The 27622-nt window shown below is 41.3% G+C and overlaps 1 protein-coding gene across 3 annotated transcripts in view; it reads left to right on the forward strand.

The window, feature by feature from the left end:
* SLC7A14 (solute carrier family 7 member 14) overlaps positions 1 to 27622 on the forward strand; it is a 105253-nt gene that overhangs the window by 30804 nt on the left and 46827 nt on the right. For all 3 annotated transcript variants that reach the window (XM_079101496.1, XM_079101497.1, XM_079101498.1), the window contains exon 2: positions 21054 to 21505. In XM_079101496.1, the coding sequence (XP_078957622.1) occupies positions 21202 to 21505 (304 nt within the window). In that variant the 5' untranslated portion in view covers positions 21054 to 21201. The remainder of the gene's footprint in view (positions 1 to 21053; positions 21506 to 27622) is intronic.

Raw genomic sequence — 27622 nt, forward strand, 5'->3', positions numbered from 1 at the left:
CAGCCCCATGAAACTGCATTTTAATAAATGCCCAGGTGATTTTATGCACATTAAAATACTCAGAAGCTCAGGGTAGGAGAATTAAAAGCTCCTTGAAGGAAGAACCCCGGCTTCTATGTTGCAGTATCCTTAGCACCCAGCATATATTTGGCACGTGATAACTACAACTTGGGTGAACTTGCACACATTTTTATTTTATGAGAGCTGCCAAATTAAGAGACTGCTAGAATTGATGCAGGGAAATGGACCCAAGCACCTTATACCGAGGAGAAGCTGGCCAAAATCTTGTGAGAGGACAACCTGCAGAAAGGCACCAGAACATATGCTGCCCAATGACTTGGTTACTCCACTGCTAGGAATTCAGCCTCCGGAATTATGTGCACATGTCTGAATTATATGTCCACTGCAGCATTGCTTATAGGAGCAAAGTAATGAAAATAGCTTCAATTTCCATTAAAAGGAGATGTAAACCATTATTGAATATACTTAAAATTAGCTCTTTAAGATGAAGTAGAGGTACATATTCTTTCTTGGATATGTGACATCTCTGATACACTAAGTGGGAAAGAAAGGGGGAGTCAATTAATATCTAGATATTGTGATCATTGTAGAAAATGTTCTAAAAAATCAAACAGCTCTTATCTCTAGTAGAAGATTATGAGGAGTTTTTGTTTTCTTTTTGAGACTTCTCTAAATTGTCAACTTTTTTACGATTGGTATATATTGTTTTGTTTATTGGAGATGGAAAACATCTCTGTGTTCATAAAAGAAAGCAAAACCCTCCATTTCCAAAGTGGAAGCACTCTATTTGGTTCATAGAGTCTGCAGGAGACATTAGGGGTTGGGGGAAGAGAGGAAGAGAAGAAAAGAAGAGGGAAAGGGAAAGTAGAGAGAGAGGAGGAGGAGGAGAGAGGGTAGAAGGGAGGGGTCTTTGTCCAGGTGTTCCAGTCCTAGGTGCAAAGGGAATCACCTGGAAGACTTCTGATGTTCCTCACGCTGGGCTTCCACTCAGACCAATTAAATGCACCTGTCTTAGGAAGAGGACTGGACACTGTTTCTAAAGCTCCCCAGGTGATTCTAACATACCCCAGGGCTGTGAACCCGTGAGGGGCTGTCTTAAAAAACCAAAGAGGTCTGGCCCTCATCCACCTGCCTGTGACAGTGTTCATGGTGCTACAGTGCTCATCAACAGTACCCAGTCAGGTAGGGAAAAACAATGACTGAAGTGAAAGACTGGCCCAAATAACCTTCTCCAGCCAGCTATCCATCAGTGTGAGGGGCCGCCCCACAGAGTGCTTTGTGGAGGCACCAAGGAACAGGTAGGGTTTTATATTGGATTGCTTCAGGAGGTGGCTTGGAGATCTGATTGCTTGGAAACAGAGAAAAACTTCTATTTAAGAGTACAGAGATAGATTTCATATCTTAAGAAATGATGAGATGTCTTCTTATCTTTCCTCTTTCTCTGTTCATCCCACCATATAAACGGATCCCTCTAAATCATTCACTGGAAATGGTAACACTAATTGATATCAAGGTTCTGTTCTTCAAATACCAGCAGTTTGGCTGTACTGACATAGGTCAATCTTCCTTTGACACACTCCCAGTCCAATATATATCACAGGGTATTGGAGGCATCAAGGAGACCTACCCACAAATGCTCATTCTGTCCGTATTTTCACTGTCCTAAAAAAGAGTCCTCCTCAGTCACTTTCTCCTGCTGCTTTCCAACAGGCTCTACTTTCCAGATCACTGGAAATACTGGCATGCTCCTTGCCACTGGGTAACATTAGATTCTTGCTGGTCTGTCTGGGAGCTGGGTGAGTCTTAGTTTCCAGATAATACAGCAATTGCACTTTGTGATCTGATAAAGGAGCACAATTCCTTCTATTCTCATGCCATAGGGGATTGCCTGGGGGCTTTAAGCCTGGGTGTACCAGTATTGGAATTTGGCTTTTCTTGGTTGAACAGAGTTCTGGTATATGAAATTTCCTACATAGGTTAGTCCTAAGTCACTAAAGGAAGGCTGAGGAAGGTGACTCAGTGTTCACAGTCGTTGAGAAGCTACTGGGTACAACACACTTGCTTGGCTCATTGTGGATTACCATAAAGTTGGTTTATTCCAAATACTGCTTAGGGAAAGGTGACAGTCTCCCCAACCATAAATAATTTTGCTCTAGAATAATAATATTAGCTAATAGAGGATTAGCTTGGCAAGGAGAGGAACATTCAAATTAAACACCAAGTATGAGGTAGAAAGAACTTCAGTACTTTAAGCCAAAGGTTATTTTGTTTATATGGCACATATCTATTACAAATGAAGGAAGATTTGGAGTAGGGTGGAGGAAAGAATAAACAAGAAAGAGACAACAAAATAGTTTGGGATAAGCCTTGAGCTTGTTAAGATGAAAATGCCACTTAATATCAAGTTGAACTCTTCCAATCTGGCCCATTAACGGGGCCATCCCACAGCCCCACGCATGTGGCATGCAGTCTGTCACACAGGGCTGTTCTACTGTTACTACCTTAATAATAGAAGAAGGGAAAAAAGACTACTGGATAAGAGCAAAGGAGGAAAGATATGCTTTCAGATCCTCTCTGGAAAGAGATGAAGAGCTAAGAGAATGGATTACAGGTGGAATGGGGGTGGGACAGGCATTGCTGGTGGCCAGAGCATGTGGCTCTAGAGGCTGACTTCAGAGGTGTGGATCAACTCTGCAGCTGCCCTGACCCTCCGTGTCCTCTCCTAAGGATACCAACCACCTTTCCAATATTATTTCTGGAGTTACTAAGCACAGACCATAAGCTGTGCTATCCAATAAAAGAGCCACCGGTCAGCCACATGTGGCTATTTAAATTTAAATCACAGCCATGCCCCATTTCGTGGTGTTTTGCTTTGTTATACTTCACAGTTATTGCATTTTTCACAAATTGAAGGTTTGTGGCAACTCTGCCTCCAGCTGAGTCTATCGGTACCATTTTTCCAGCTGAACAGGTGATTGCTAGCACTTTTTAGCAATAAAGTATTTCTAATTAAGGTGTGCACGTTGGTTTCTTTTTAGATGTAATGCTATTGAACACTTAATAGGCCAGAGAGTATAGTGTAATCAATTTTTATATGCATTGGGAAACCAAAAAATTCATGTGACTTGCTTTATTGCCATGGTCTGAAAGCAAACCCACAATATCACCACCATATGTCTATACTTAAAATTAAATAAAATTTAAAATTCGCTTCTTCAGTGGCACTAGCCACGTTTAAGTTCTCAGTGGCCACAGGTGGTTGTGACTGCCATATTGGATGGCATGGAAAACATTTTCATCATCACAAGTCAGCTGGGCATTACTGCCCCCACGAGTCCAGTCCTAGGAGCTGCAATGCCTGGATTCACATCCCCCATCTGCCCTCAGGAGCTGTACAGCTTTCATCAAATGCTTTAACTGCTCTGTGCCTCAGTTTCTTCATCTTTAGTCCAAGGGTGATTAGCCCTAGTATCTTTCTTAAGGTTATTGTAAGACTTTATATGACTCTATTGAAATCATGCCCAGGACATAGTGAGCATGATATAGTTATGCTGCTATTTAGGTGAAGGCCACCTACTACAAGATATGAACAGCATCTGATACACAGGAGAGAATTGACAAATATTTCTGCCTTGATAGTATAAAAATAAAAGAGAGGGAAAGCAGGTGTGGAGATGCACACCTGTGATCCCATCCACTCAGGAAGCTGAGGGAAGAGGATCACCAGTTCAAGGCCAGCCTCAGCAACTTAGCAAGACCCTATCTCAAAATAAAAAATAAGTTTAAAAGGGCTGGGGGATACAGCTCAGTGGAAGGCACCACAGTTCAACACTTACTCCCTTCCAAAAAAGAGAAGGAAGGTCTCTTTTTAAGCCCTATGACTTGAATCTTACCTCTAAGGTATTAACTTCACAAAAAAGACTCTCTTTTGTTCCATTTTATCCTTTGTCTATTTGCAACAAAATATGAGATCCAGAGTTCAAAATAATAAGGAGGTTGTTTCAGTCCTGCAATGTGTCCCAAAGGGAGTTTACCCCGTTTTATTTGGAGATTTCTTTTTTTTTTTTTTTATGTTTCAAATTTTAAAATTTTAATAACTAAACCAATAGTTGTTATGATCAATTGCAAGCTAAATGAATGGGATGGAAGCCCTGACCAGACTCAAACCTTAGGCAAGGAGAACGTACACACTGAGCTCTTGTCTATGACAGACAAAACAAATTGAGCATTTTCAGTATCAATTTCTGAACATAGAGACTTGTTTGTTGGAGTATCCCTACTCCCCAGTTGTTGAAATACAAAATGCATTTTGGTCCATCCCTTTTCCCAACCCTCTGACCCTAGAAAGACTGTGCTTCTTACAGAGAGGGCCAGGAGCTCAAGGGTCTCTTCAGTGCAGAACACAGTTAAAGGGACTCTTCTTAGACTGATGTTTGACACCAGACATCATGGCCTTCTGTTCTGGAAGAGGCATAAAAGAAGGGCAGCAGGTCCACCTGAAGGACTTGGCGAGGGGACTTTACAACTTCAACCTGATCTTCACATCTCAGACAGACAGTCTCAGAGCTTGGGTCAAGATACAGAGATGACCAAATGATCCAGATAGACCTGAAAGTTGTAAACTCTCTGACTCTTGACCTCAAGGGATATTTTTATTCTTGTTCAACTTTGACAAGCAGATTCTCTTATTCTTTTTCTGATTGAATTAAAGGCTATTTAGATGGTCTTCCCCGCCACACCTGCTTTAAGGTCACTCTTTCAGCAAAGATATTCCCAGCATCCTGGCAAAATGGTTTTTGTTGTCAAGTCACACTGTCCTCTGCATACTCATGTGATTCTACCTAGTAGCAGACAACATATGAAGGACCAAAAATGTGCCAGCAGTAAGGATCTTCTGGAGGCAGAATTCTTCCCAAGAGAAGTTATAACCCTATTCTACGGAAGGAGAAAAAGATCACAATGACATTCTTAAAAGAATGATCTAAGGTGATCAACCTTGCCCATGAGTACACACGTCCAACCCAGGGCTCTCACTGCTGAGAAATGAGAGCACTTGAGAAGAGGACTCTAACAACTGTATTGATGCTCTGATGGGTCTCGTGCGGGAGAGGAGAGCTTGAGATTTGTTCATTGGATTGAGTAAAATGGAAACTATCGATGCCTCAGCAGGAGGAGTTGTGGCAAGGGAGATGAGGAAGGCAGAATGGAGAGACGATGGCTGACATGGGTGAAGAAGGGAGTTGGTCTGGAGGACAGCAGCCAGCGTGTGGCAATACCAAAGGAGGACATGGCGTCAGGAGAGGGCCTTTACTTGTTTGTTTTGTAAGGTGTACCTGTTGAGAATTATGAAAATTCTTAGACCAAGAAATTACCCGAATTAGTTACCTTTGAAAGAGTCAACATAGAGAGGAAGAAAACCAAGTTTGAGAACCAAGGTCATGGAACTGAGTTATATGCTTCAAGGGTAGATGCTGTCTTTCCAGGAAGGATGTCGGCCTGAGAGTTGTGTAGCTACCCTGCCTCCAGCCTCCTGGTGATTCTGTAACCAAGTCAGACCTTTCTCTTGGCCTAAAAATTGTGAAAAGAATAATAATGATAATGTTGGTGATTCTAACTCAGTGGGGAGAACAGATCCTAAATCAGTTTGCCAAAATGGAGATGCATACAAGCATAACTATAAAAACTGGGATATTTCTTCATGGTCAGGAGCAGGAACATGCTCATTATTTTGGGAGCTTCTATGTTCTGTTTGTTTTTGTTTGTTTGTTTTTGTGGTATTGGAAGTTGAACCCAAGGCCTCACCCATGCTAGGCAAGCACTCTGCCACTAACCTGCATTCCTAGCCCTGTTTTGTTTATTAATTAAATACAGTTGCTTCTTGACTCACTATAGGGCTACATTCCCAAAAAACCACCATAAATTGCAAGTATCGTAAGTCAAAAATGCATCTAATTCACCTAACCTACTGAACCTCATAGCTTAGAAAGATGGTACAAAGTGATTGCCAAGTGATCACATGACTGACTGGGAGCTACAGCTTGCTGCCATTGCCACTGCCTAGCATCACAAGAGAGTATTCTACTGCACATCAGAGGCCTGGCAAAAGTCAAGGATTTGGGGTTGGTTTTTGTTTTTACTTTTTATTTTTTGCTTTTGAGGGATGCTGGAAACTGGACCCAGGGTCTTGCCCATGCTTAGGCAAGCGATCTACCACTGAGCCCACAAAAGATAACAGCCCCAAAAGATCAAAATTCAAAGTATGGTTTATACTGAGTGCATATCACTTTTGCCCCATAAGTCACCGTAAGTCAGAGACTGTCTGAAATTTTTTCTAAAAGAAGAACATGCCCACCACAGAAAAGATAAAAATAGAAATCACTCCTAATCCCACCACCCACTTTTAACATTTCAGAGGGACAGAGTGAAATTGGATCTTACACTATACTCAGTTCTATATACTATATTGTTATACTCATTTTCTTTTCATATATCCTGAGCAATTTTTCATATCACTCTATTATTTTTGAACAACATTCCAATGATTGCTTAATGTTTCATTCTCTTAATGTCTCTTATTCATTTAATTGTGTTGCTATTTTTGGACACTGACTTTTACCATATAAATAATATTACAATGCATGTCCTTGAATAAAACCTTTTTCTGCACCTGATTATTTCCACAGGATATAATTGATGTCCAAAAAATATTTATATTTTTATATATTCCTACCATCAATGTATGGAAGAATTGTTTGACGCTTCACCAGCAATACGTTTTTATTTTTTAGCATTTGCCACCTGTATAAGTTCAAAATGTCTCCTTTTATTAGTTTTATTATTACTAGTGATAGTGGATGTATTTTTAGGTATTAGTGGATATTTATATGTGCATTAACAGTTGCTTCTTACTATATTCTATGAGGAATACACTCAAGAACTTGCAATCTGGAAGATTTTTAACTCAACAGTTTGGAAGCAAGCACTTCTTAGTTGAATAACTTGTAGTTTGGAAACTCATTTAAAAGTCACTAAGGGATGTCTGGTATTCTTCTGTGAGCTAAGGCTCTTAGCATTGAAAGATGCTGTCCTGACTTTCTGATCTCCTCATGGGAGACATGATGGTAGTCAGGAAGGGAACATACCTCCAGAGAGGAATTCCCTGAGCTGTGGATCCTGAGTGTAGCCTGGGCCCTGCATAGGCACCCTCCTCAAAGAAGATTCCAGAAGCTATAAATGAAGAGTGCACCTTCAGGGAAATGTAAATTTCCATTTTTCAAAAACGTTTTAAATTCCCAGGATGTCAAGGTATCAATTATTTTTCTCCCAGATTAAAAAAAAGAAAATGAAGCAAACTAAAGATAAAACATACATCTTCTCTGCTATGTTGAATACTGTATGATTTACAAGGTTTTCAATGTACTGATTTCAGGTAAAAGTCTGAGGTTTTCAAGAAGACACATGGTATCTCTACATGAAAAAGATAACTCTAAATTTTAATATTAAAGATTTTAATATTATAAGGCTGTGGGGTTTTAATTCAGGCTACCCTTGACTTAATGGTTATAAAAGGATAAAAAAAACACACACAAGGATTATTTATAATTAGATATAATTATTTCTAAATAATTTTTTTTTTCTCAAAAGAATTTATAGGGGGTATTCAAGGAAAAGAGAATTTTCTCATTTGGGACTAGGATCAGATGATTTCTAAGGTTTTGTGTTCTTTGATTTTATGCACATAGTTAAAAAATGCCATCTTACATTGCAAAAGATGTCTCAAAATAACAGGGATTATCAAAGTTACTATTAGCAGTGCTATCTTTTTATGAATAAACACTTTGTGCTCAACTCTCCTTTAAGTGCTGTGGAGGAATCATTTATTCTACAAATGTTTATTCATGACCTACTTTGTGTGAGTACCTGCTCTAGTCACTGGGGAGTCAGCAAAGAATGAGACAAATCCCTACCTTCAAGGAGCTTTCAGCCTAGAGGGAGGAGACAATAATCAAAGCATTGTCACTTACCTAAGTGTCCAATCAAGATAAATAATTCATAAACAAATGGAGAGAGAAGGAGGAGAAGGAGAAGGAGAAGGAGAAGGAGAAGGAGAAGGAGAGGAAGAGGAAGAGGAAGAGGAAGAGGAGGAGGAGGAGAAAAGAGGCAGAAGAGTGGGGAAGGAAAAGGGGGGAGAGGAAGGAAGGAAGGAAGGAAGGAAGGAAGGAAGGAAGGAAGGAAGGAAGGAAGGAAGGAAGGAAGGAAGGAAGGAAGGGAGTGAGTGAGTGCACTAGGGAGGGAGGGACCAGGGTCACTTTTTAGTTCAGGAATATCTAAAATGTCTGTAAGGGTGATATTTCCGCAAACACTAAAGTCAAGAAGAGCAAATGATGCAAAGACCAGGGGCAAGAGATTACAGAAAAAGGAAACAAGTGCAAAGGCTCTGAGTCAAGAGAGGGCTTGGTATGTTTCAGAAACAGAAAGGAAGTAAGTGTGGTGAAATCAAGAGGGAAGGTGGTAGGCGATGAACAACTCAAAATTTCAGTAGACACCGGACTGCCCAGGGCCCTGGAGGCCATGGTGAGGACTTTAGATTTCATTTTGTTTGCATTACAAAACTAAGAGCTCTTAGCCCTCACATGTTTAACTTTCTGCACAAGGCAATTTAAGGGTATATAATTGAGTTGAAGATTCTATAGGAAATCAGAGAAGAAGAGGCTCGGATGGTTAACCTGCATTTAATGACATATGGGATGTGAGCTGAGTCCCAAAGGAACATGGAAACATGGATAATTCCAGAGTGTAAGAAGGAGTAAGTATTATTGTTAGTGAAGAGACCTGCCAGTTTCACATGGGATGGCCACTTCATGATTGTCTCCCCAGCCAGACTGAGAGCTCCTGGTACGCAATGACCATCTGTTTCCTCTTTTTGTCTCTGTATCTTTCACACGCCATGCCAAGTATTTACTAGGTACACCATGAATATTTATATATTTAAGGTAAATGTGTCTTGAGAATAGCACAAACCAAGAGCAGACTGGGGTTGGGCATATTAAAGTCAGGCTTTGTTGAGAACTAAAAGTTCATGGAGCATGTATAATAACCTACATCAATAAAATTAAGATTGTATTTGTCTATTTATTGTTGTATCATGTAAAATGGACATTCTCAAAACTTGAAGGACTGGTCTCATTGAAAATTATCTGGTTTAAAGTGCAAACTGGAATTCTAGAATTTTTCTTTGGGGATAGTGGAAGGAATCTCAGACAGGTGACCAGCCTTTAAAATTGCTGAATCCAAAGTACAAAAGAAGCCTGGGTGTGGGTTAAGATAAACAGAAAAAAAAAAAAAAAAAAAAAAAAAGTTTCCAATATGAGCACCAAACCCAGAGGCACAAAGTCAGTCATCCAAATTGCAGTTATTGATTTGCGGTGGAGCTTTATACATGGGAAGCTCTACTTAGCGTATCCAGGGTGAGTAACTGCAGGATGTAAACACTTAAGGAATTTTCCTGAGCCACCCCGGGGAAGCCAGCTGGTTCATCATGTGAGCAAACGCACTTAAAAGTCTCCTGTTAGAGCTGTGCTTCTCCAGATTGGGATGAGGAAATTCCCATTGAGGCCAAGTCACTAGGAAGTGTTTTGAAGAACATTATGTCACCTTTCTCTCCTCCTTCGCCTCCTACAAGGAAGAAAATACTTTTAAAAGGAACATCACCACATAGACAACTGGGCAAATGACTAATCTCATGAGATCATCCCATGCGTGCATGAGATCAATATCATACAAAGAAAATACAGGCTGTTCTGATGACCTTCTTTACTATAGAGAGAAGGGAAAGCACTGGTTTGGCAGTGAGGAGACCTGCCATCACCTGGTGCGTGGCCTTGGATAAGTCACACCAGTGCTGGGGCTCCAGAGCTGCTCCCCGGAGAGTAGCTGGGTGAATGACTCTAGTGCGGGTTTTTTCCTTTTTTTTTTTTTTTTTTTTGCGGTGGTGGGATTGAACCCAGGGTCCTGTGCTTGCGAGGCGAGCACTCTATCAACTAAGCTATCTCCCTAGCCCTACTGCAGGTATTTTTGAGAGGCAGTAATTGGTTATCATTTGGGTTAAGTTTTTGTTCGAATCAGGGACATGGTTTTGGAGAGAATATATGGAGAAAGGCCCAGACAATTTTTTTTTATTTTCAGGAAAAGAAAGGAGAGGTGACAGTTTGTCATTGAGTGTGGAAATACGAAGAGAGACATGTCTAAGATAAGAATGGTTCTTAAAAGATGTGCATGCTACATGACATCCCACGGGAGAAATCTGCTCTTAATCTTTGGAACTTGTGACTGTTACCTTATATGATAGAGGGAACATTGCAGAGGTGATTAAGTTAGGGATCTTGAAATGGGGAGGTTATCCTGGATTCAGTGGTGGGCCTAATGTCATCACAAGGTCCTTAGAGAAAGAGGCAGGAATTCAGAGAGAAGATGTTATGTTGCTGGCTTTGAAAATGAAGGAAAGGATGATAAGCCAAGGAAAGTAGGTCTCTAGATTCTAGAAGCTATAAAAACCATGGGAACAGACTGTCCCCTACAGCATCCTCAAGGTACACAGTCCTCTAGACTCAGAATTATAACATGACAAATTTACTTTGTTTTAGTCCACCGAGTGTGTGGCTATTTGTTCCAACAGTCAGAGGTCCCAGAGGAAGCTCTATGACATGTGATAGCTTTCTCTATTTCGTCAGGATCTTTCAGCAAAGTCTACTTTCCCTTCAGTATATTAGGAGTCCAGTTGGTGTTTCTGTCTCGGGTGTGAGGACGTGCTGAGTTGGGCATGCACCCAATAAGGTGTTTCTGGAGGCTCAACAACATTGAGATGACACATGGTCTGAAGGTGTCAAGCTGGATGATCTCTAACATAAACATCCTATGATCCCGTTATTGCACGATGGCCTTGAAATTATATTTAAAGTTGATATCAGAATTTTGTGCAAAAATCCACCTTAGGAATCACCTATGACTGCACTTTGCAACCCATAGTATTGAAAAGTAGGTCACTATCATGATTTTCTACATGAAAAAACAGAACTGTTTGCAAGCTGTGGCTTACTGATGGTCTCACCCATAGCTTGTTCCACAGGACTAGGACATACCTCAGGTCCCTCGACCTTCAATCAGATGCCCAGTGTACTACAGTGTACTCTCACCTCTCACAGAGTTAACCTTAAAAATCTTCATCTGTTTTATAAATGATCTATGGGTGGGCTCATCCTCTTTCCCAAAAACTTAGACATGCAGTTAAATCCCCAATTACTGGAATGCTTGGAAAATATGTTCTAGCTAATTAACTTTTCTGGTTAACCAAATGTAAGCCAGAAAAAAATAAATAAATGTTTTATCAGCCATTCATTCAAAGTTTTTCTAATCTGAAATGGTTCTCTCTCCTACTTCGATAAGCAGAGCCCTGAAAACAGGCCTACTTTTGTTAATCACCATATCTTTTTCTGTTTCTAGTCTTTATATGGGTCATTGGTCAACTTTTCAATGTCTACCCTGAGAGGCTGTGCTGTAGTCCAAACTGCATTTACAAACATCGTCTCATTAAATCCTCATGGCAGTTTTAACTGAAAATCCAAAATCTGACATGCTCCAAAATCTGAAACTTTTTCAACATCGACATGATACCATAAGTGGAAAATTCTACCCCAGACCTCATGTGATGTGTCACATTCACACAAGTGCACACAAGTGCACCAAAAATATTATATAAAATTACCTTCAACCCATGTATATAAGGTGTATATGGAACATAAATGAACTTCATGTTTAGACTTGGATCCCATCCCCAAGATATTTCATTATGTACATGCAAATATCCCCACCCCCACAAAAACATTTGAAATCCAAAATACTTTTGATCCTAAATATTTTGGATAAAGGATGCTTAATTCCATATTACGTTCATCTTTCAGATGGAAACTTTGCAGCTCAGGGATTTTAAGAGACTTTCTTAAGGTCATGCAGCAGAGTCAAAGTCCAGACCTCATTGTTCTGACTTCAAACCCAATATCTCTGTAGACATAGTAAGTATGGTTGATTGTCCTGGATCTTTCCCAGCCTCATGGGAAATATCCTGACTGATATTCCCATGTATCAGTCAGGATCCATCAGGAAGCGCATACTCAATTTCAATATTTTACAAAGGTGTGGGAGAGAAACACCTTGAGGCAAACTGCAGTCACAGGGGCTAGACACATGGGTGGCACCCCCTGCCTGAAAAGGGCAAGGAGAAAGGAGGATTATTAGAACCAGAGAGAGGGGACATGTACAGAAGCCACCTCTCAGGGACCATGGTTTCTCATGCACAGACTTGGTCAACCCACACTGACCTAGTAGAGGACAGCTAGGGATAAACAAACACCTAGCCTCCCTCTCTTCCACCTTCTTAATGACTTGCTGGTCTTCCCAGTAACCAATCCAGCCAAAGGACAAGAGAGCCATGCTCCATGATGGTCAGTTCCCCAGGACACAGCTGGTGAACTGGTAAGAGGACACAAAAGGATGAACAGAGGATAGTTGCAGCCCTGAAACCTCCTTGCATCTAAATTCTTGATATTCTCATCTTACGGTAATGTCTTTTATGGTCATAATAGCTACCACTGAGCTAAGCACACAGTAGGAACTTATTAAACAGTTCTTTAAAGATTATTCTAGTACAACTTCTTAAATATTTTATGATGGCATGAAAGGCTTGACTGATTTTCTTGTGTGATTTGCCTTCTAAAGCAAGAGTTTCCCAATAAAATCTGATGAATGCAGTTTTCCTGTTTCTTGAGCTCTGGCTCTGTGGATATGCCTACAGTCCAGTGACAAACAAATGAAACAATCCAGAGACCTGAGACCCTTGACCTGAGGTCCATGAAAGAGGAGAGAAAAGGTGATGTCAGACTGTGATACCTTCCCTGGATGAGGTTTTGGAAAACAGCAGTATTCTATGACAATAGCCAAATCTCTGAGCAAGTTTCTCCTTGTTTCTCCAAATAGATGCCAGATGTTCTCTTGGGAGCATTTTTATAACAGTTCCCACCAAATACATAGGCTGATCATATTCTCAACCCCACTGTATTGAAAAACTGGAACCAGAATGGGAAACTCTTTTTTGTTTGTACTGGAGATTGAACCCAAGACTGCATTACAACTGAGCTACATCCACAGCCCATTTTATTTTTTTATTTTGAGACAGGTTCTTGCTAAGTTATTTAGAGCCTTGCTAAATTGCTGAGGTTGGCTTTGAACTTGGGATCTTCCAGGTCAGCTTCCCAAACAGCTGGAATTACAGGCATGCACCACTGTGCTAGTGAAACTTTTTTTTTAAAGTAGAAATATTGTCCCAGACCAGAAAAATATCAACTACCCTCATGAGCTTTTTTAAAGAATTATTTCAAGCAAACAAAATCAAACTGATTTCTCTTTGTTTTGTTCCATTCCATGTGGAACAGATGAATTTTTAATTTAAACTGGTCATTAAAGGAGATCAATATTTGTATCTTCATAAAGAATTCATTGTGGAAGTGCAGGAATGAACATATCAGACTCTCTGTAAGCTTATGCTTCAGTTGGATAGATTTCTGCCTATTTCTGAAAAAGTCTCAAAAAAAAATACAGTTGCTTTGCTTCATACATAGCCAGGCTCAGTGAGATATTCTCAACTCAATTATTCACATCTTCCTTTATAAGAAGATTATACCTCACCCTTTGCCATGTGACTCACCTGCTTCCAATAGGAGAGGATCCATTCCCCTGGACTAACTTTGGGTTTAGTAATACAACCTACTTTAGCCAACAGAGAGTCAGTGGAAGTGCCAGTTCCCACCAGAAGCAGAAGAGGCATTTCACATTTCCAACAGTCCTGAGACTCAGTCGGTCCTGCACCATAAGAGAACAGCCTGTGTCAGACAAGGATTGCTCCATCAGCCTGTGTCCCAGAAGAAGAAGACACATGGAGTAGACACACTGTCTGGATTTAGGAAGAGACCTAAAACCAACCCACAGTCTGGAGTAAAACCACAGCCAGAGACAAATGTCATTGTGTAACCTATTGAAATTTAGAATTGCTTGTTACTCCTGCAGAAACTAATTAGTATACTATACTCAATGACTTCTTTAGAAATAGAAAAATAAAAAATAATCTTTCGAAAGGAAACTGAATTGGTACAACCTCTTCTGCATAGCTAACATATGGGGTTGTAATCGATAAAAACTCCCCTTTAAAGACCTCCCAAGTAAAACAAAGTCAGCTGTGTCTGAGATGCCATATACCTCAATCTATGCTAGCACATCATTAAGTTATATGTAGCAAAAACTATTTGAAGTGGACTTGATCAATCAACACTAGCAAGATGCAGTCAGGAATATTAGTAAACAGGAAATCAGGCAACACTAGTTTTAAATCCAATTGTATATCTAAGTGTATATTTGTCAGGCACCAGCATTATACAATTTAGGAGGTGCATGCTGATGTTCATACATGTGAATACACACACACACACACACACACACACACACACACACAGAGCCAGACCAATCAAAAAACATGTCCCTTGCCACTCTCTCAAGGTCCAAAAACATCAACCATAATAAACTGCAAACTGCCCAAGACGTAACAATAAAAATTGATTGATCTAGAAGTTATAACATGTGAGGCACAGTTGATCACAGAAGAAATTACAAAGGTTTGGCCTAGGGAAGACAGGACTCCAAAAAATGTTAGTTGCCTTGGAAAACTTGAAGATTTAACCCATAAGAAGATTAGTCCAAATTGGTGTAGTTACAGAAAGCAAAACCGCAGACAGTAAAAGAGAGTTACTGGGACACATAACTCAATCCAATTTACTAGGATGTTCTGTTAGGGCTGAGCAGACCATGAAATTCAGACACAGCTGGCCTATACCTGGCCACCCAATATAAAGTCATAGCAACTGATATGCAACCACATCCACAGTTGGAGTGCAAACAGAGCTGTATGAAGCAAGTTTGGAAGGAAGAGAAACAGAGTGTAACTGCAGGTGCCAAGGTCAGGGGGGATCATGATTTCAGGGATCAGATGGTGACTGTGGGTGGGCCCACCATGTCTTAGACACCCACTGGTGTGTGTGCACCTTGCGGGGAAAGGTCAAGGGTATGAAGAATGAAAGGAGATATTGCACCCCAGGGTCCAAGAAATCTGCCAAGGAGCCCATTTAAATAAAGATACAGGAAAAAAGAAAGCCAGTGTCTACAAGCTTGAGAAAGGTAACCAAGAGAGTACCAGATCATGCAGTCTACATTCAGGAGAAACCCAGGAAAGTTTGAGTAGGAAAAAACCCCTAAGTAAAGACTGGGAAGCAGGCCAAGCGCTCTCAGAGATCTGGCTGGGGAAATGGAGATAGGAGGGAAGTTTGCAGTAAGGATCAAGAAGACCTGATCAGGGCCCAGTACAGGGTGATATTGGCTAATTCTCCCTGGCACTCACTGTATGAAAGACACTGTGCTAAAAGCTTCTCACTCATTAGCTCCTTCACTCCTTACCCCAACCCTGTGAGCTTGGTACCATGGTTACCCCACTTTACATATGGCAAAACTAAAGCACTGAGAGATCCTGCCCAAGGTCGCTTAGCTAGTAAGGGCAGAGCCAGAATTTGAACCCATGGAAACTGGCCCCCAACTGTACCTTAATCAGAAGCCAGTAGCTCAATCCAGAGGAGAAGCAGTGAGGCTGGTGGGAAGGTTAGCCCAGGACCCCAGGATACAGGAGTGGGATGGCACTGAGGCTGAAAGGCCTTTGGACCCAGCAATCACCAGGTAGAGCTGATAAAACCAGGCTACTTTTACTCTCACTATAACCTCGTTTTGGCTGGGGACATTGATGCAAAGGATTTTGCAGACATCATAACTGTCCAACCATGCACAGTGGTTCCCTGTTCCATGAGCCAGTGTTCCCTGCTGCCCCCGATGCTCTGGCAAAGCCTGTACTACTATTCGCCGGGAATGTTCTGAAGGGATTTATATAATCCCTTGGTATATTTGCAAAATCAGTCAGGAATGATATTTTTTTTGACTATTTACTTCTGTTATCCTTCATTTTCTTCCCTTCCTCACCTCCAAAGCTAGACTCTAATCTCATTCTATAATCCTACCTATTCAGTGAGTTTCTAAACCATAATCATTTTCATTCTGAAACAAACCAGCTCTTACCATCATTATACTTGGAGCCCGTGAACCCTCAGACATGCCGGCAAACACCACAAGGATGAGTGTTTCCTCCCAGAGGCCCCATAAGCCTTCCTTAGTTATAGCAGTGAAGTATTTTGAGAAACTTGAATTAAAGTGCTAGAGAAAGCACAACACGCATTTATTGCTCATCTTGGAAAGACAACAGCAATAAGCTTCCAAAACTGTCTTTGATTAACATAATCTGAGGGTAATGAATATGGATATTGTCAATAGTCACCTAGAAGCATGTTTTCCTTTGTACATTTTGTTCTCTCCAGTAAATTTCCTACCAAGAAAGGAAATGCCCCCAAGCCCCTATTTGCATCAATAAAGCAAGAGCTCAGTGGATTTGCATGAAAGGAATTGAGCCAGCAAGGAATTCTTGCCACCCTCCATCTTTGTTCTAGTTAATTATCCACATTTTCACCACAATTTCTAATTATCACATACATGGAATGCAAATAGAAGCTGCTGTCTCCCTAATAAGCCTGACTTATTTCTCAGCGTCCTTGTGACAGTGTCTGACCAGAACAAGTTTCCTGGGATACTTGTGTGAGGTATCCAGAGTGGTTGCCTGCAGAGGAGAGCTGAGAAGAGACCCTACCACCTGCCAAGGATAGGACAGGAAGCAGGAAATATCTGTGGGACCCCAGGGCCCACTTGAGTGGTTATACCTGTCAGGGACATGGGGCCACAGCCCTGCTGCTCTAGAACTTTAAAGAATCCCTATATGTAGCCACACCTTAGACAACTTGAATCAGAATGTCTGGATGGTGCTGAGATACCAGTGTTCCTGAAAACTCCCTGGATAATCCCAATGTGTATCCAGATGGAGAACCACTGCAGAGGAGCATGAAGATAGGGAAACGCATGCCCCACTTCTCTCACAGAGCTGGGAACGAAGCCACCTGCCTTTCCCATGGCCATGCCCTGCCATGGGGCCACTCTCCTTTCCAACAGCATGTGGCCCAGGAGGCCCTTCTCCACTGTGAAAGTTTGTCTGCCTCCCTTTATGTGTGGGCTTTGCCCTGCCTGCAGAATTGCACTGGCACTGGGTCCAAGATTCTGTTCACTTAGCAGCCTCCCTCTGTAGCAAACCCATATCCCACTCGCCTTTCACATACGTCCATCCCAGGACTGATTTAAAGTGTCTCTCGGGCCCTGACTCTTCAGCTAAACTTTGCACAGCAGCTACTTTTAGAAAAGTAATAAAACCCTCCAATGGCTTCTCAAGGCATTTAGAGTGAAACTCAAACTGCTTATCTTGGCTTATCAGTCCCTTCGCAGTCTGACCTCCATACACTTCTAGCAGGAGACCCAGGAGTCCAGATGTGAGCTCTGTATGCAGATGCCCGAGGCCATGTTCTGGTTCTGTCCCTTAAGAGCTTGGTGACCTGGATTGTGGGCAAATGACTGCCCTCTCCTGGCCTCTATCACCTCCTCTACAAAGGCAGATTTGTTGTGAGGATTAAGTTAGTTGACACTCAACTAACTTAGGACACTCAAATTGTTCCTCCCTGCCCTGTAGGAGTCACACAGTTCCTGGGAGACCCCACACTTTGCCCTGCCTTCTAGACGCACTATGCCAGGAAAACCCTTCCCTGACACCTTGTATGACTGGCTCCTTATGGTCACCAAGGAGCCAATGCCCTGTCTGTAGAGACTGTCCTGCCTCCCACCACTCCATTTTATTTCCTCTAGAGCCGTATTTGTTTTCTAGGGCTGCCATAACAAAGTCCTGCAGACTGGCTGGCTTTAACAACAGAACTTTATTGTGTCACAGTGCAGTAGGCTAGAAGCCAATGTCAAGGTGTCCAGAGTTGGTTTCTTCTGAGGACTGTGAGGAAGAACCTGTTCCCAGACTCTTTTCCATCCTGTGGTAGTTTGCCAGCCATCTTTGGTGTTCATTGTCTTGTACTTCACCCCAAACTCTGCCTTGATATACACATGGTACTGTCCTTATGTGTCTGTGTCCAAATGTTCCTTTTTTAAAAGAACTCCAATCATATTGGGTTAGGAGTCCACCCTACTGCATGAGAGAACCCATCCTAACTTGGTTATAACTACAGTGACCTTGTTTTTATTTAAGCCACAATTGTGAGGTTTTGAGGGTTAGGATTCAACATATGAATTTGGGGGAGATACATAAGCCACCAAAAACACAGTCATCACCCATCTCTGAAAGGATTTGTTCATTTGTTGACCAGTGTATTCTGTCTCTCCTCACCAAATATCAGCTCCAGGAGAGCAGGACTTTGGATGTCTTATTTATCACAGCAACTGATGCCCAAGGTTGGCTGTCACAGAAAAGATGCTGTGCATATTTTCTTGAATGAATGAATGAAATAAAGCCAAGACAAGAAGTCAGTTTTCTGAATAAGAATATTGGCAAAGCCATAATTATGAAGCAACTATTCAGTTACTTAAACTATAGATGCGAGAAAACATTTAAACATAATGTCAAGCAGAACAAGAAAAATTTAAGTCATCATAAGTGGTATAATCCCACTTATAAAACACACACAACACACACACACACATCCATACAAATAGATGCTTACCCATATGTATGCAGAAAAGGGTCTGAGAGAGTATGAATCAAGGGCTAATGATGGGTCATTGCTAGTAGGTAGTATTTTATTTACTCATTTTTTATTATTTATATTGTCTCACTTGTCTGCAATGGGCTTCTGTAATAAGAAAAATAACAAAAGACAGCATCTCAGGGTAAAAAAAAAAAAACAAAAAACGAGGCTTCTTACTTGCAACGTGAAGTGGGTGGGTATCATCTCCCATCCCAGACTAAAAGTTCCAGAACTCAGGCACCTAACACCATGTTTGGCACTTAACAAATGCTCAGTACACACTGGACGAATTGAAATGAAATAGGTGTATTCACTCGTTTCCTATCAGACTGCAACCAACACAGTTCTAGAAGCCTCCCTGGTATACTCGTGGAAGAGGAGGAGGTACAGGAGGAGACTGGGGTGAGGAGGAGAAGGGAAAGGGTAGAAGAGGAGGAGAAATGCACACACTCTGGTTTGCAGGAGGAAATGGAACCAGAAGGGCTGTCACCCAATCCCTGTGAACCAAACTGCCGAACTTCACCTGATTTTTCTCATTAGATAGTGTTTGCAAAGCTTTCAGAAACAGATAAGTGGTACATTAAGTGCTAAGTAGTATTAATTAATAATAGTAGATTATGTAAGCAGGTACTTATTATACATGTAAATGTCTAGGCTTAATAGTATAGTACTTGGAAACAATGTTTGGCTACAATGTAAAAAATTATTTAGACTCATAAAGTTTCTGGCTTCCAAAGAAAGTAGCTTCATAAAATATTCGTATTTTCTAATTTTACAACATTTTAGAAATCACCTAAAACCATAATTCTCAACTCTGCCAGACCCAGTATCCTTTTTTATAAGTATCCTGAAGTGGAATTCATAGATAACATGCCCATATCCAACCTATTTCTGTATGTAAATTTCCAGGCATAGCCAAGTGAAGTTGTCAGATGCTGGCACAATATGAAGTATCACTGCAAATGTGCCAGTTCCCAATGACAGGCTGTTACAGGACATATACAAACCATGAGTGGCACTGCAGGGAGTGCTGGTTTTCCAAAATGGCAGGCAACTCATCTTAAGTTCTGAACTAAACAAATTATAACCTTCCTTTGATTTACTCTGTAGTTACTTTCTTTTATATATAAATTATAATTTATAATATATATTATATATATTTATATATTATATAAAATATATATAAGTTACATAAATATATAATATATATAATATCTATTATATAATTTATATATTATATATTATATTATATTGTATATATATTATATAAATTATATATTATATATACATATATAATAGTCATAGACAGACACAATGCCTTTATTTTATTTATTTATTTTTATGTGGTGCTGAGGGTGGAACCCAGTGCCTCACATGTGCTAGACAAGCGCTCTCCCACTGAGCTACAACCCCTGTAGTTACTTTCCCAGAGAATCCAACATACTTGCATATTAAAACAATCCAACATTGTTCTAGTCTTAGATCATCATTACCAGGTTTCTCATTAACAGGAATGTCAGGCAAGATATTTGAAAGCTGTGTGACATGACACTGTCCTACACATTTACTGTCTCTGCCCCAGCCCCAAATGCTAGGAGTGCTCTTTGTCACCCTAATCTTCAAGAGCAAAAAGTGTCCAACACATTTTTTCATTTTACTTGAAAACCGATTTCAAAATAACCCCATGGGTGGCATAACACCTCTTGAGAAGCATAGGTCTCTTTTTATATCCTTGTGTGAAAAATAAAGATATTATGACCCCACAGAGCATGCCCAAGAATCACAGATGAAGTCTTGGCCAAGCCAAGAGATAAGAACTTAGAGTTGAGACAGAGGAGCACTTTCCACACGCCTGGCGCTATCCTAAGCTTCTTATAGACATACATTCATCTAATGGTCACATCAACAGTAGGAGGGGACTTTATTGTTCCATTAGACAGTTGAGACCAAAGCACAGAGAAGTGGCTTACCCAAAGTCCCAGAGCATAAGGGTCAGAGCCCTGATTCATGGCGCCCCTTGTGAACAACTGTGCAACACAGTGTAAGCTTCAGACTGTCATTTAGAACTGGAGGGGAACAGCAGGGTAAATGGAACCTTCCCATGTTGTGAGCACAGCTCCCCCAGTTCAGGACATGAGTGTCAACCACACCTCCAAGTCTTTGTTTGTTTCTCATCCTCTCCTTTCTCGTGTTCTTTTTTTGTGTGTGCAGATATTCATGCCCAGGAGAAGGCTGCTTTGCTGTGGACCTTTCCTAAAAGGGCGATCCCTGTTCACTAGATGAATTCCAGAACCATCCACTAAGGCTTCCGTAGCCCTCTTCCATCAGCTGACCTTCACTGCAACTCCTGTTACTCAAGATGAGTGGCTTCCTGTCCTCGCTGGACCCCCGGCGGGTGCAGTGGGGGTCTGCCTGGTATGCCATGCACTCTAGGATCCTGCGCACCAAACCAGTAGAGTCCATGCTGGAGGGAACTGGGGCCACCACGGCACATGGCACCAAGCTCGCCCAGGTGCTCACCACCATGGACCTCATCTCTCTTGGCGTTGGCAGCTGCGTGGGCACTGGCATGTATGTGGTGTCTGGCCTGGTGGCCAAGGAAATGGCGGGACCTGGTGTCATTGTGTCCTTCATCATTGCTGCCGTGGCGTCTATATTATCAGGTAATTGTCTCAGGGAGGGAAGTGGATGGTGTGCTTGCTGAACTAGGTACTGCTCATCCCACTTCCCATTCGGTGCTGAGATGTACTAGGTGGCAGTGATGTGGTTCATTGTGTTCTCTTTTGGCCTTTACTGCAGGCGGATCGGGGCTTGGTTTTGACACAGTTGTAACAGCTTCCCTGTTCTTTGTTTTATTCAATGCAAATAATTATTCTGGTGCCCAGATGTCTCCCAATTTCTCATTCTCTGTTATGTTCTGATGGCTCTATTTTTATTTATCTCTCCCTTTCATTGGAAGATAGGTAATCCTTTAGGGAAGGGGCAAAGGATAAAAATAACAAAGACTAGAATAGCAAAATGATAAGTCAATAAATCTGACATGATTAGGATTTGATAAGCCTCACACTGATATTGTGCTCTCAAGAAGGAAGCCAAGCTAGGAGATTTAAAGCCACTGTGAGAATCACAAAATGCCATCTGCCACAACCACCTCAGCAGATAGATCCTATGCAGAGGTGGGTCAACAAGTTCCTCCTCTCTCCTTGAGAGCCATAAAACTCACTTTTAAAAAAGAAGGCGCCAGGACATACGAGTTGATAATTTGTGGAATGACTGCCTATTGCCTTTCCCTCTTCCCCCTCTTCTCCTGAGTTGTAATCCACAGTACCTTTCCTGAATACCAGAAGTAGGTCAGTGGACAACTTGAAAAAGAAGAGAAAGGAAAAGTTCCTGCTTGTTAGTGGTGATAGTGCAAAAGTATAATGTTATGTGCGTGGCAGATCATGTGGATCAACCCACAACTGGCAGTGAGCATTTGGTCCCTTCAAATGTTTCAAAAGAAGTAGGAATCCTAACTTCCACCAGGAGTTCGGTGTAAACCACTACAAGAAAAGCATGACACTAACACCATCCATTCAAGCCAAGTGGTCTTCATACATGCGTGATGCAAAGATAAACCACCAACATGCAATCTGAAAGCCTGCAGGTTTGTATCTGACATCTTTTTAATTTAATAAGAAAAAGATCAGTCGTGACTGATCTTCCTGTCAGTCTTACCACTGTTCCCTTTTCCTGAAGTCACTCTCATGTGCATGGATTCACTAATAATTGAAGTTTTTGCAGAAGAAGGGATTGTTCTCCCTAACAGATGAAAATTAATTATTCACATGAGTGAATTTGGTGGATACTTGAGATTCTAGTAACATGATTGCAATTGTTTTCAAACATTTTTGACGAAGAAATTTATTCATCATAAATTCATAGATCTAAAATTATTATCAGAGATGATAGGACAAAAGGCAGACACACAACTAGGAGGCATAGGCAGATGCCTCAGGTTCTTCCCAGCTAATGAAGCCTACACAATTTTCTCTAAACCCCATAACTTTTTTTTTTTTGGTACTGGGGATTGAACCCAGGGGTACTCGACCACTGAGTCATATCTCCAGCCCTTTTTCATATTTTTTTTTACATACAGGGTTTCACTGAGTGTCTTACAGTCTCACTAAGTTCCTGAGGCTAGCTTTGAACTTGTGATCCTCCTGCCTTAGCCTCTCTAGCTGCTGGGATTATAGACATGCAGCACCGCACCCAGCCCCCTCATACTATTTTGACTCAGAGCCCAGACCACAATGATTTCTGAGAGTAAATCATCATAATTATCCTTCATGGTGCTGCAGAAACCAGAACCTGGTCGAGCTGCATCCTGGGAACCTGCCAGCTGCCTCCCTATTCATAAGCACTGTACGATCTCGACTTTTGCACAGACAGGAGCACTGTTGTGCTGGAGCCAGTTTGCACCAGCTGCCAAGACCCCTGGCTGTGCAAACCTCTTTCCAACTTTACAATCAGTGATTTTACATTGTTGACCTGAAACCAGGGATGGTGGGACTATTGGTTTGTTGTCATCGTGTGGCTGTTTCTCAGGGGGTTAGTTGTTAAACACTTAGCACCACAGACCCTGGTACTTCCCAGTAACTGATGTCCTCACCACTGCCTCAAGCACCAGAAGGGAAAAAACCCTGCCTCTCCCCTTCGCCACATATGGCCCCATGCAGAACACGCCTCTACACTTTGTGACTGACTCATCTCCCTGCTGGGCCAGCCAGAATCCTCCCAGAGCCCCAGCCATGGCCAGGACCAAAATAACTCATGCCAACATTAGCACATCAACAGCAGTGTCTTTCAACCAGCCTCCCCTAGTACCTTTGGTCACTGAAGTCCCTCTCACCCACTGTCTTCTGTCCACTCCCATATCATCATCCCATATTGCCTCTCCCTTGACCAACGTTCCCACTGCTTCTTATTCCATAGAGTCCCCTTCCCTTTGTCTCCACCCTTGTGTATACATGGCCCTTTCCACCTTCTGACCTCAGTTAAAACCTGGCTCACCTGCAGGTCCAATCTCCACAGTGTTGCATTTATCTCCAGCAATAATTGCTAATAGGAATAACTAAATTTGGCTTTTTCAAGCCCAGAAAGAAAGAGCAGTGGAGTTAAGGCATTTGCAAAACAAAAGTAAACCATGCTGAACAACATAAAGTTAGCTGAAGGAGGAGGGAAGTGAAAACATGAAAGCAATAATGATTCATGGAAAATGGTAGGATCTGAGGAAACTGGAGGTGTCAATGAGATCAGGAAATCATGGGAATAAAAATACTGAGAAAGGGAGATGGAAGGCTAGAAAGTGACATCACAGAGGAATGTTTAAAATACAGATTTTGAAATGATTCACTAACCAGTAAGGTTTAGTTTAGGCTTGGAATCTGGTTTAATCAGTTTGAGCAAGTTTTGTAACTTCTCTGAGCTTCAGTTTCTCCACTTGAAAAATAAAAATACCTGCTTCATAGAGTTGATGTGAAAACTAAATGAGATGCCTAAAAATTGCCTGTGTAATGCCTAGCACATAGCACTGAATAACTGATTATTATTATTATTTTGTGCAAAATTCTATGCTCACCATATAGCACAATATCTCAAGATAGGTGTTTTAGTTGTTTTCCATTGCTATAACAAAATACCAGAGTTTGGATAACATATAAAGAAAAGATGTTTATTTAGCTAACAGTTTTGGAGGTTCAAGAGCATAGCACTAACTCTGGTAAAGTGTCCTTTTGATCATCACATTGTGGCAGATGGCATCATGTGTGAGAGGGAAAGATCACGTGGTGAGATAAAAATCAAGAGACAGGAAAGAGATCAATCTTACTTTTCTGTAATAACTTACTTTCAAAGGTAGTAACCAGGGTCCCACCAGAACTACCTTAATCCCTTCTGAGGCAATACCCTCAATGACCCAAGCACCTCTCAACTAGCCCCCTGCCACACACACAAATGTCTTACCACCTCTCACAGCACCACACTGGGGACCAAGGTACTTACAAAAGAACCTTTGGGGGACAAACCACATCCAAACCATAGAAGTAGGTTTTATTATCTCCAAATTTACATATATGGAAACCAAGGTTTAAATGACAGAGCCTGGATACAAATCTGTTATGCAAGAACAACACTCAACCATGACTATTAATTCCAATCACGTGAGAGCTTTTCCTTTTTTTCCTGGAATAATGAATTTGAGGAGTCAGTTTTATTGAGTTATAATTACATAGTATAGTATAACAAACACATACCATCATACAACCTTCACTACAATCACGATACAGAAGAGTTCCATGGCCCCCAAATATTCCTTCTGCTGCCTCTTTCTAGTTATCTTCTCCTTCTACCCCCAGTCCCTGACCACCGCCCGTCCCTTTTCTGACCCTACAGTTTTGCCTTTATAAGAATGTCATGGAAAGAATCATTCAGTTTGTAACCTTTTGAATCTTCTTTTTTCACTTAGTAAGAGATGTCACTGGGATTCATTCATGTTGTCATGTGCGTCAGAGATTGGTTCCATCTTACTGCTAAGTGGTATCCCACTGTGTGAGAACACCACAGTTGGTTAATCCATTTGCCAGTTGAAGGGCAGCTGGGTTGTTTCCAGTCTGTGGTCAATGTGGATAAAGTCACTGTAAATATTCATGTACAGGTTTTCATGTGAACACCAGTTGTGATTTCTCATGAGTGAGTATTTAGGAGTGGAATTGCTGGTTTATATGGTAAGTGGATGTTTAACTTTATTAGAGTCAAACTTTTTTCCCAAGACTGCGTCATTTTTCATTCATGCCAGTTATCAGAGTTCTAATAGCTCCATTCCTTACCAGCACTCAGAATTGTCAGATGTTGTTACTCATGGTTGTTGGTTTGTTTGCATTTAAAAGGAAACACAGTGATATCTTATTGTAGTTTAATTTGCACTTCCCTAATTACGAATGATGTTGAACATCTTGGTATATGTTTATTTGCCATCCAAATGTTCTCCTTGTTGAAGTGTCTATTTAAACCTTTTGCCATTTTTAAATTGGGTTATTTGTTTTCCTATTATTAACTTTTAAGGGTTCTATATATATTCTAGATACACATTCTTTATTTGATATGTATTTTTTGCAAATACTTTCGCCTAGAGTGTGACTTTTCTGTTAATTTTTCTTTAATTTCTATTTATTTCTTTTTAAAAGTACCAATACCCAGGCTCCACTCCTCGAAATTCTAATTCAACTGAATGGGGGGTAGAGCCCAATGATTGGTCATTTTTAAGGTTCCCAAGGGGAGGTCTAATGTACAGCCAGAGTTGAGAACTGTGTTACAGGAACTAGGGCCTACCCTCTGCTGCAGCCATGACCCACACAAAGAGGAAGCATGTTCAAGTAGAATCTCCTTGGTCAGCAGACTCTCAAGCGATTCTCTTGGCCATGTGACTTCATTCCCTCAAGCCAGTTTATAACACAAAGCAAAGTTGACTCAGAAAGAAACTACTTTCTTCACATTTGACAAGACCCAAAGGTCCAGTGACTTCCCAAGCTCCTCCTACCAATTCTGCTCCAACACCATGACGGCCCACAGGCCTGTCCCAAGTGGAGGCAACTTATCAGAGGAAGCAGCTGGGCCTGCAACCTTTCCCCCTGTGTCCTAAAGGGCTTATCTACTCTTCAATAGCTCAGTAGGCCACCACCAGACTCCATGCCCATGCCAACCCTAAAAACCCTTGTGTATATTGCAGATTATAAAAACCAGATAAAGGAAATCATTTTTTTTCTTCCTGGTTCCCACCTACAGCTTTGTGGGGAGACTGAGGGGTGGAGGCAGGATGCTTTTTGGAGTTTCTCTAATTTAGTTGGCTGGGGATGAAACAAAGCAAAGTCATCAAGCCAGCAACATCTGGCCATTCAAAGCCCCAAGAGACTCCTCTGAACTTGAATGGTGGAAGAATGACAGGTTTGATTTCCCCGCCTAGGTTTATGTCCAATTCTCTTTTAACATTACCAAAGCTGAATATACGTCTGAGAGATACGTCTGAGGCATAATATACGTCTGAGAGACTAAACTCATGCACCTTCTATAATAACCCTTCATACCCATATCTCAAATGGTTTGAGTAAGGATTTAAACGACAGTATGTACACACAGCATCCCCTGCCTGGTACACAATGCTGGTCATTGTTATTATCTATCCATAAGAAAAGTTGTCAAAAATCTGATGAAATATGGTTCAGAAAATTTGATTAGGTCCCCACCATATAATAATTCTGGGCAGTACCAAAAATAGAAAAGGAACTGTCCCTAACCCAAAGGATACTTTTAGGTGTCTGTCAATACCACATCTGTGATAGATGTATAACCTCTAAGATCTCTAGCAGTTAGCTGAAGTCAATTCATCCTGAGATATTCAAATAAAATTGGTTCTGATTCTCTGCCAATGTATAGCTAGAAAATCTAAAGTCCCCTTCAATGTGTCTAGGGTGTTATGAAGCTGACCTTTCTCTGGAGTTTACTTTTTTTTTTTTTTGAGTCCTGGGGATTGAACTCTGGTGCACTCAACCACTGAGCCACAGGGTCTCACTGAGTTGCTTAGCACCTCACTGTTGCTGAGGCTGGCTTTGAACTTGCGATCCTCCTGCCTCAGCCTCCCCAGCCACGGGGATTAATGGGCATGTGCCACCATGCCTAGCTCCCTGGAGTTTTCTAGCTCTGAACCTTTACCTCCATGGAGCCTCTGTCACCACTCAGCACTTCAC

This window comes from Sciurus vulgaris, assembly GCF_902686455.1.
Source record: "Sciurus vulgaris genome assembly, chromosome: 10".
Lineage (NCBI taxonomy): Eukaryota > Metazoa > Chordata > Mammalia > Rodentia > Sciuridae > Sciurus > Sciurus vulgaris.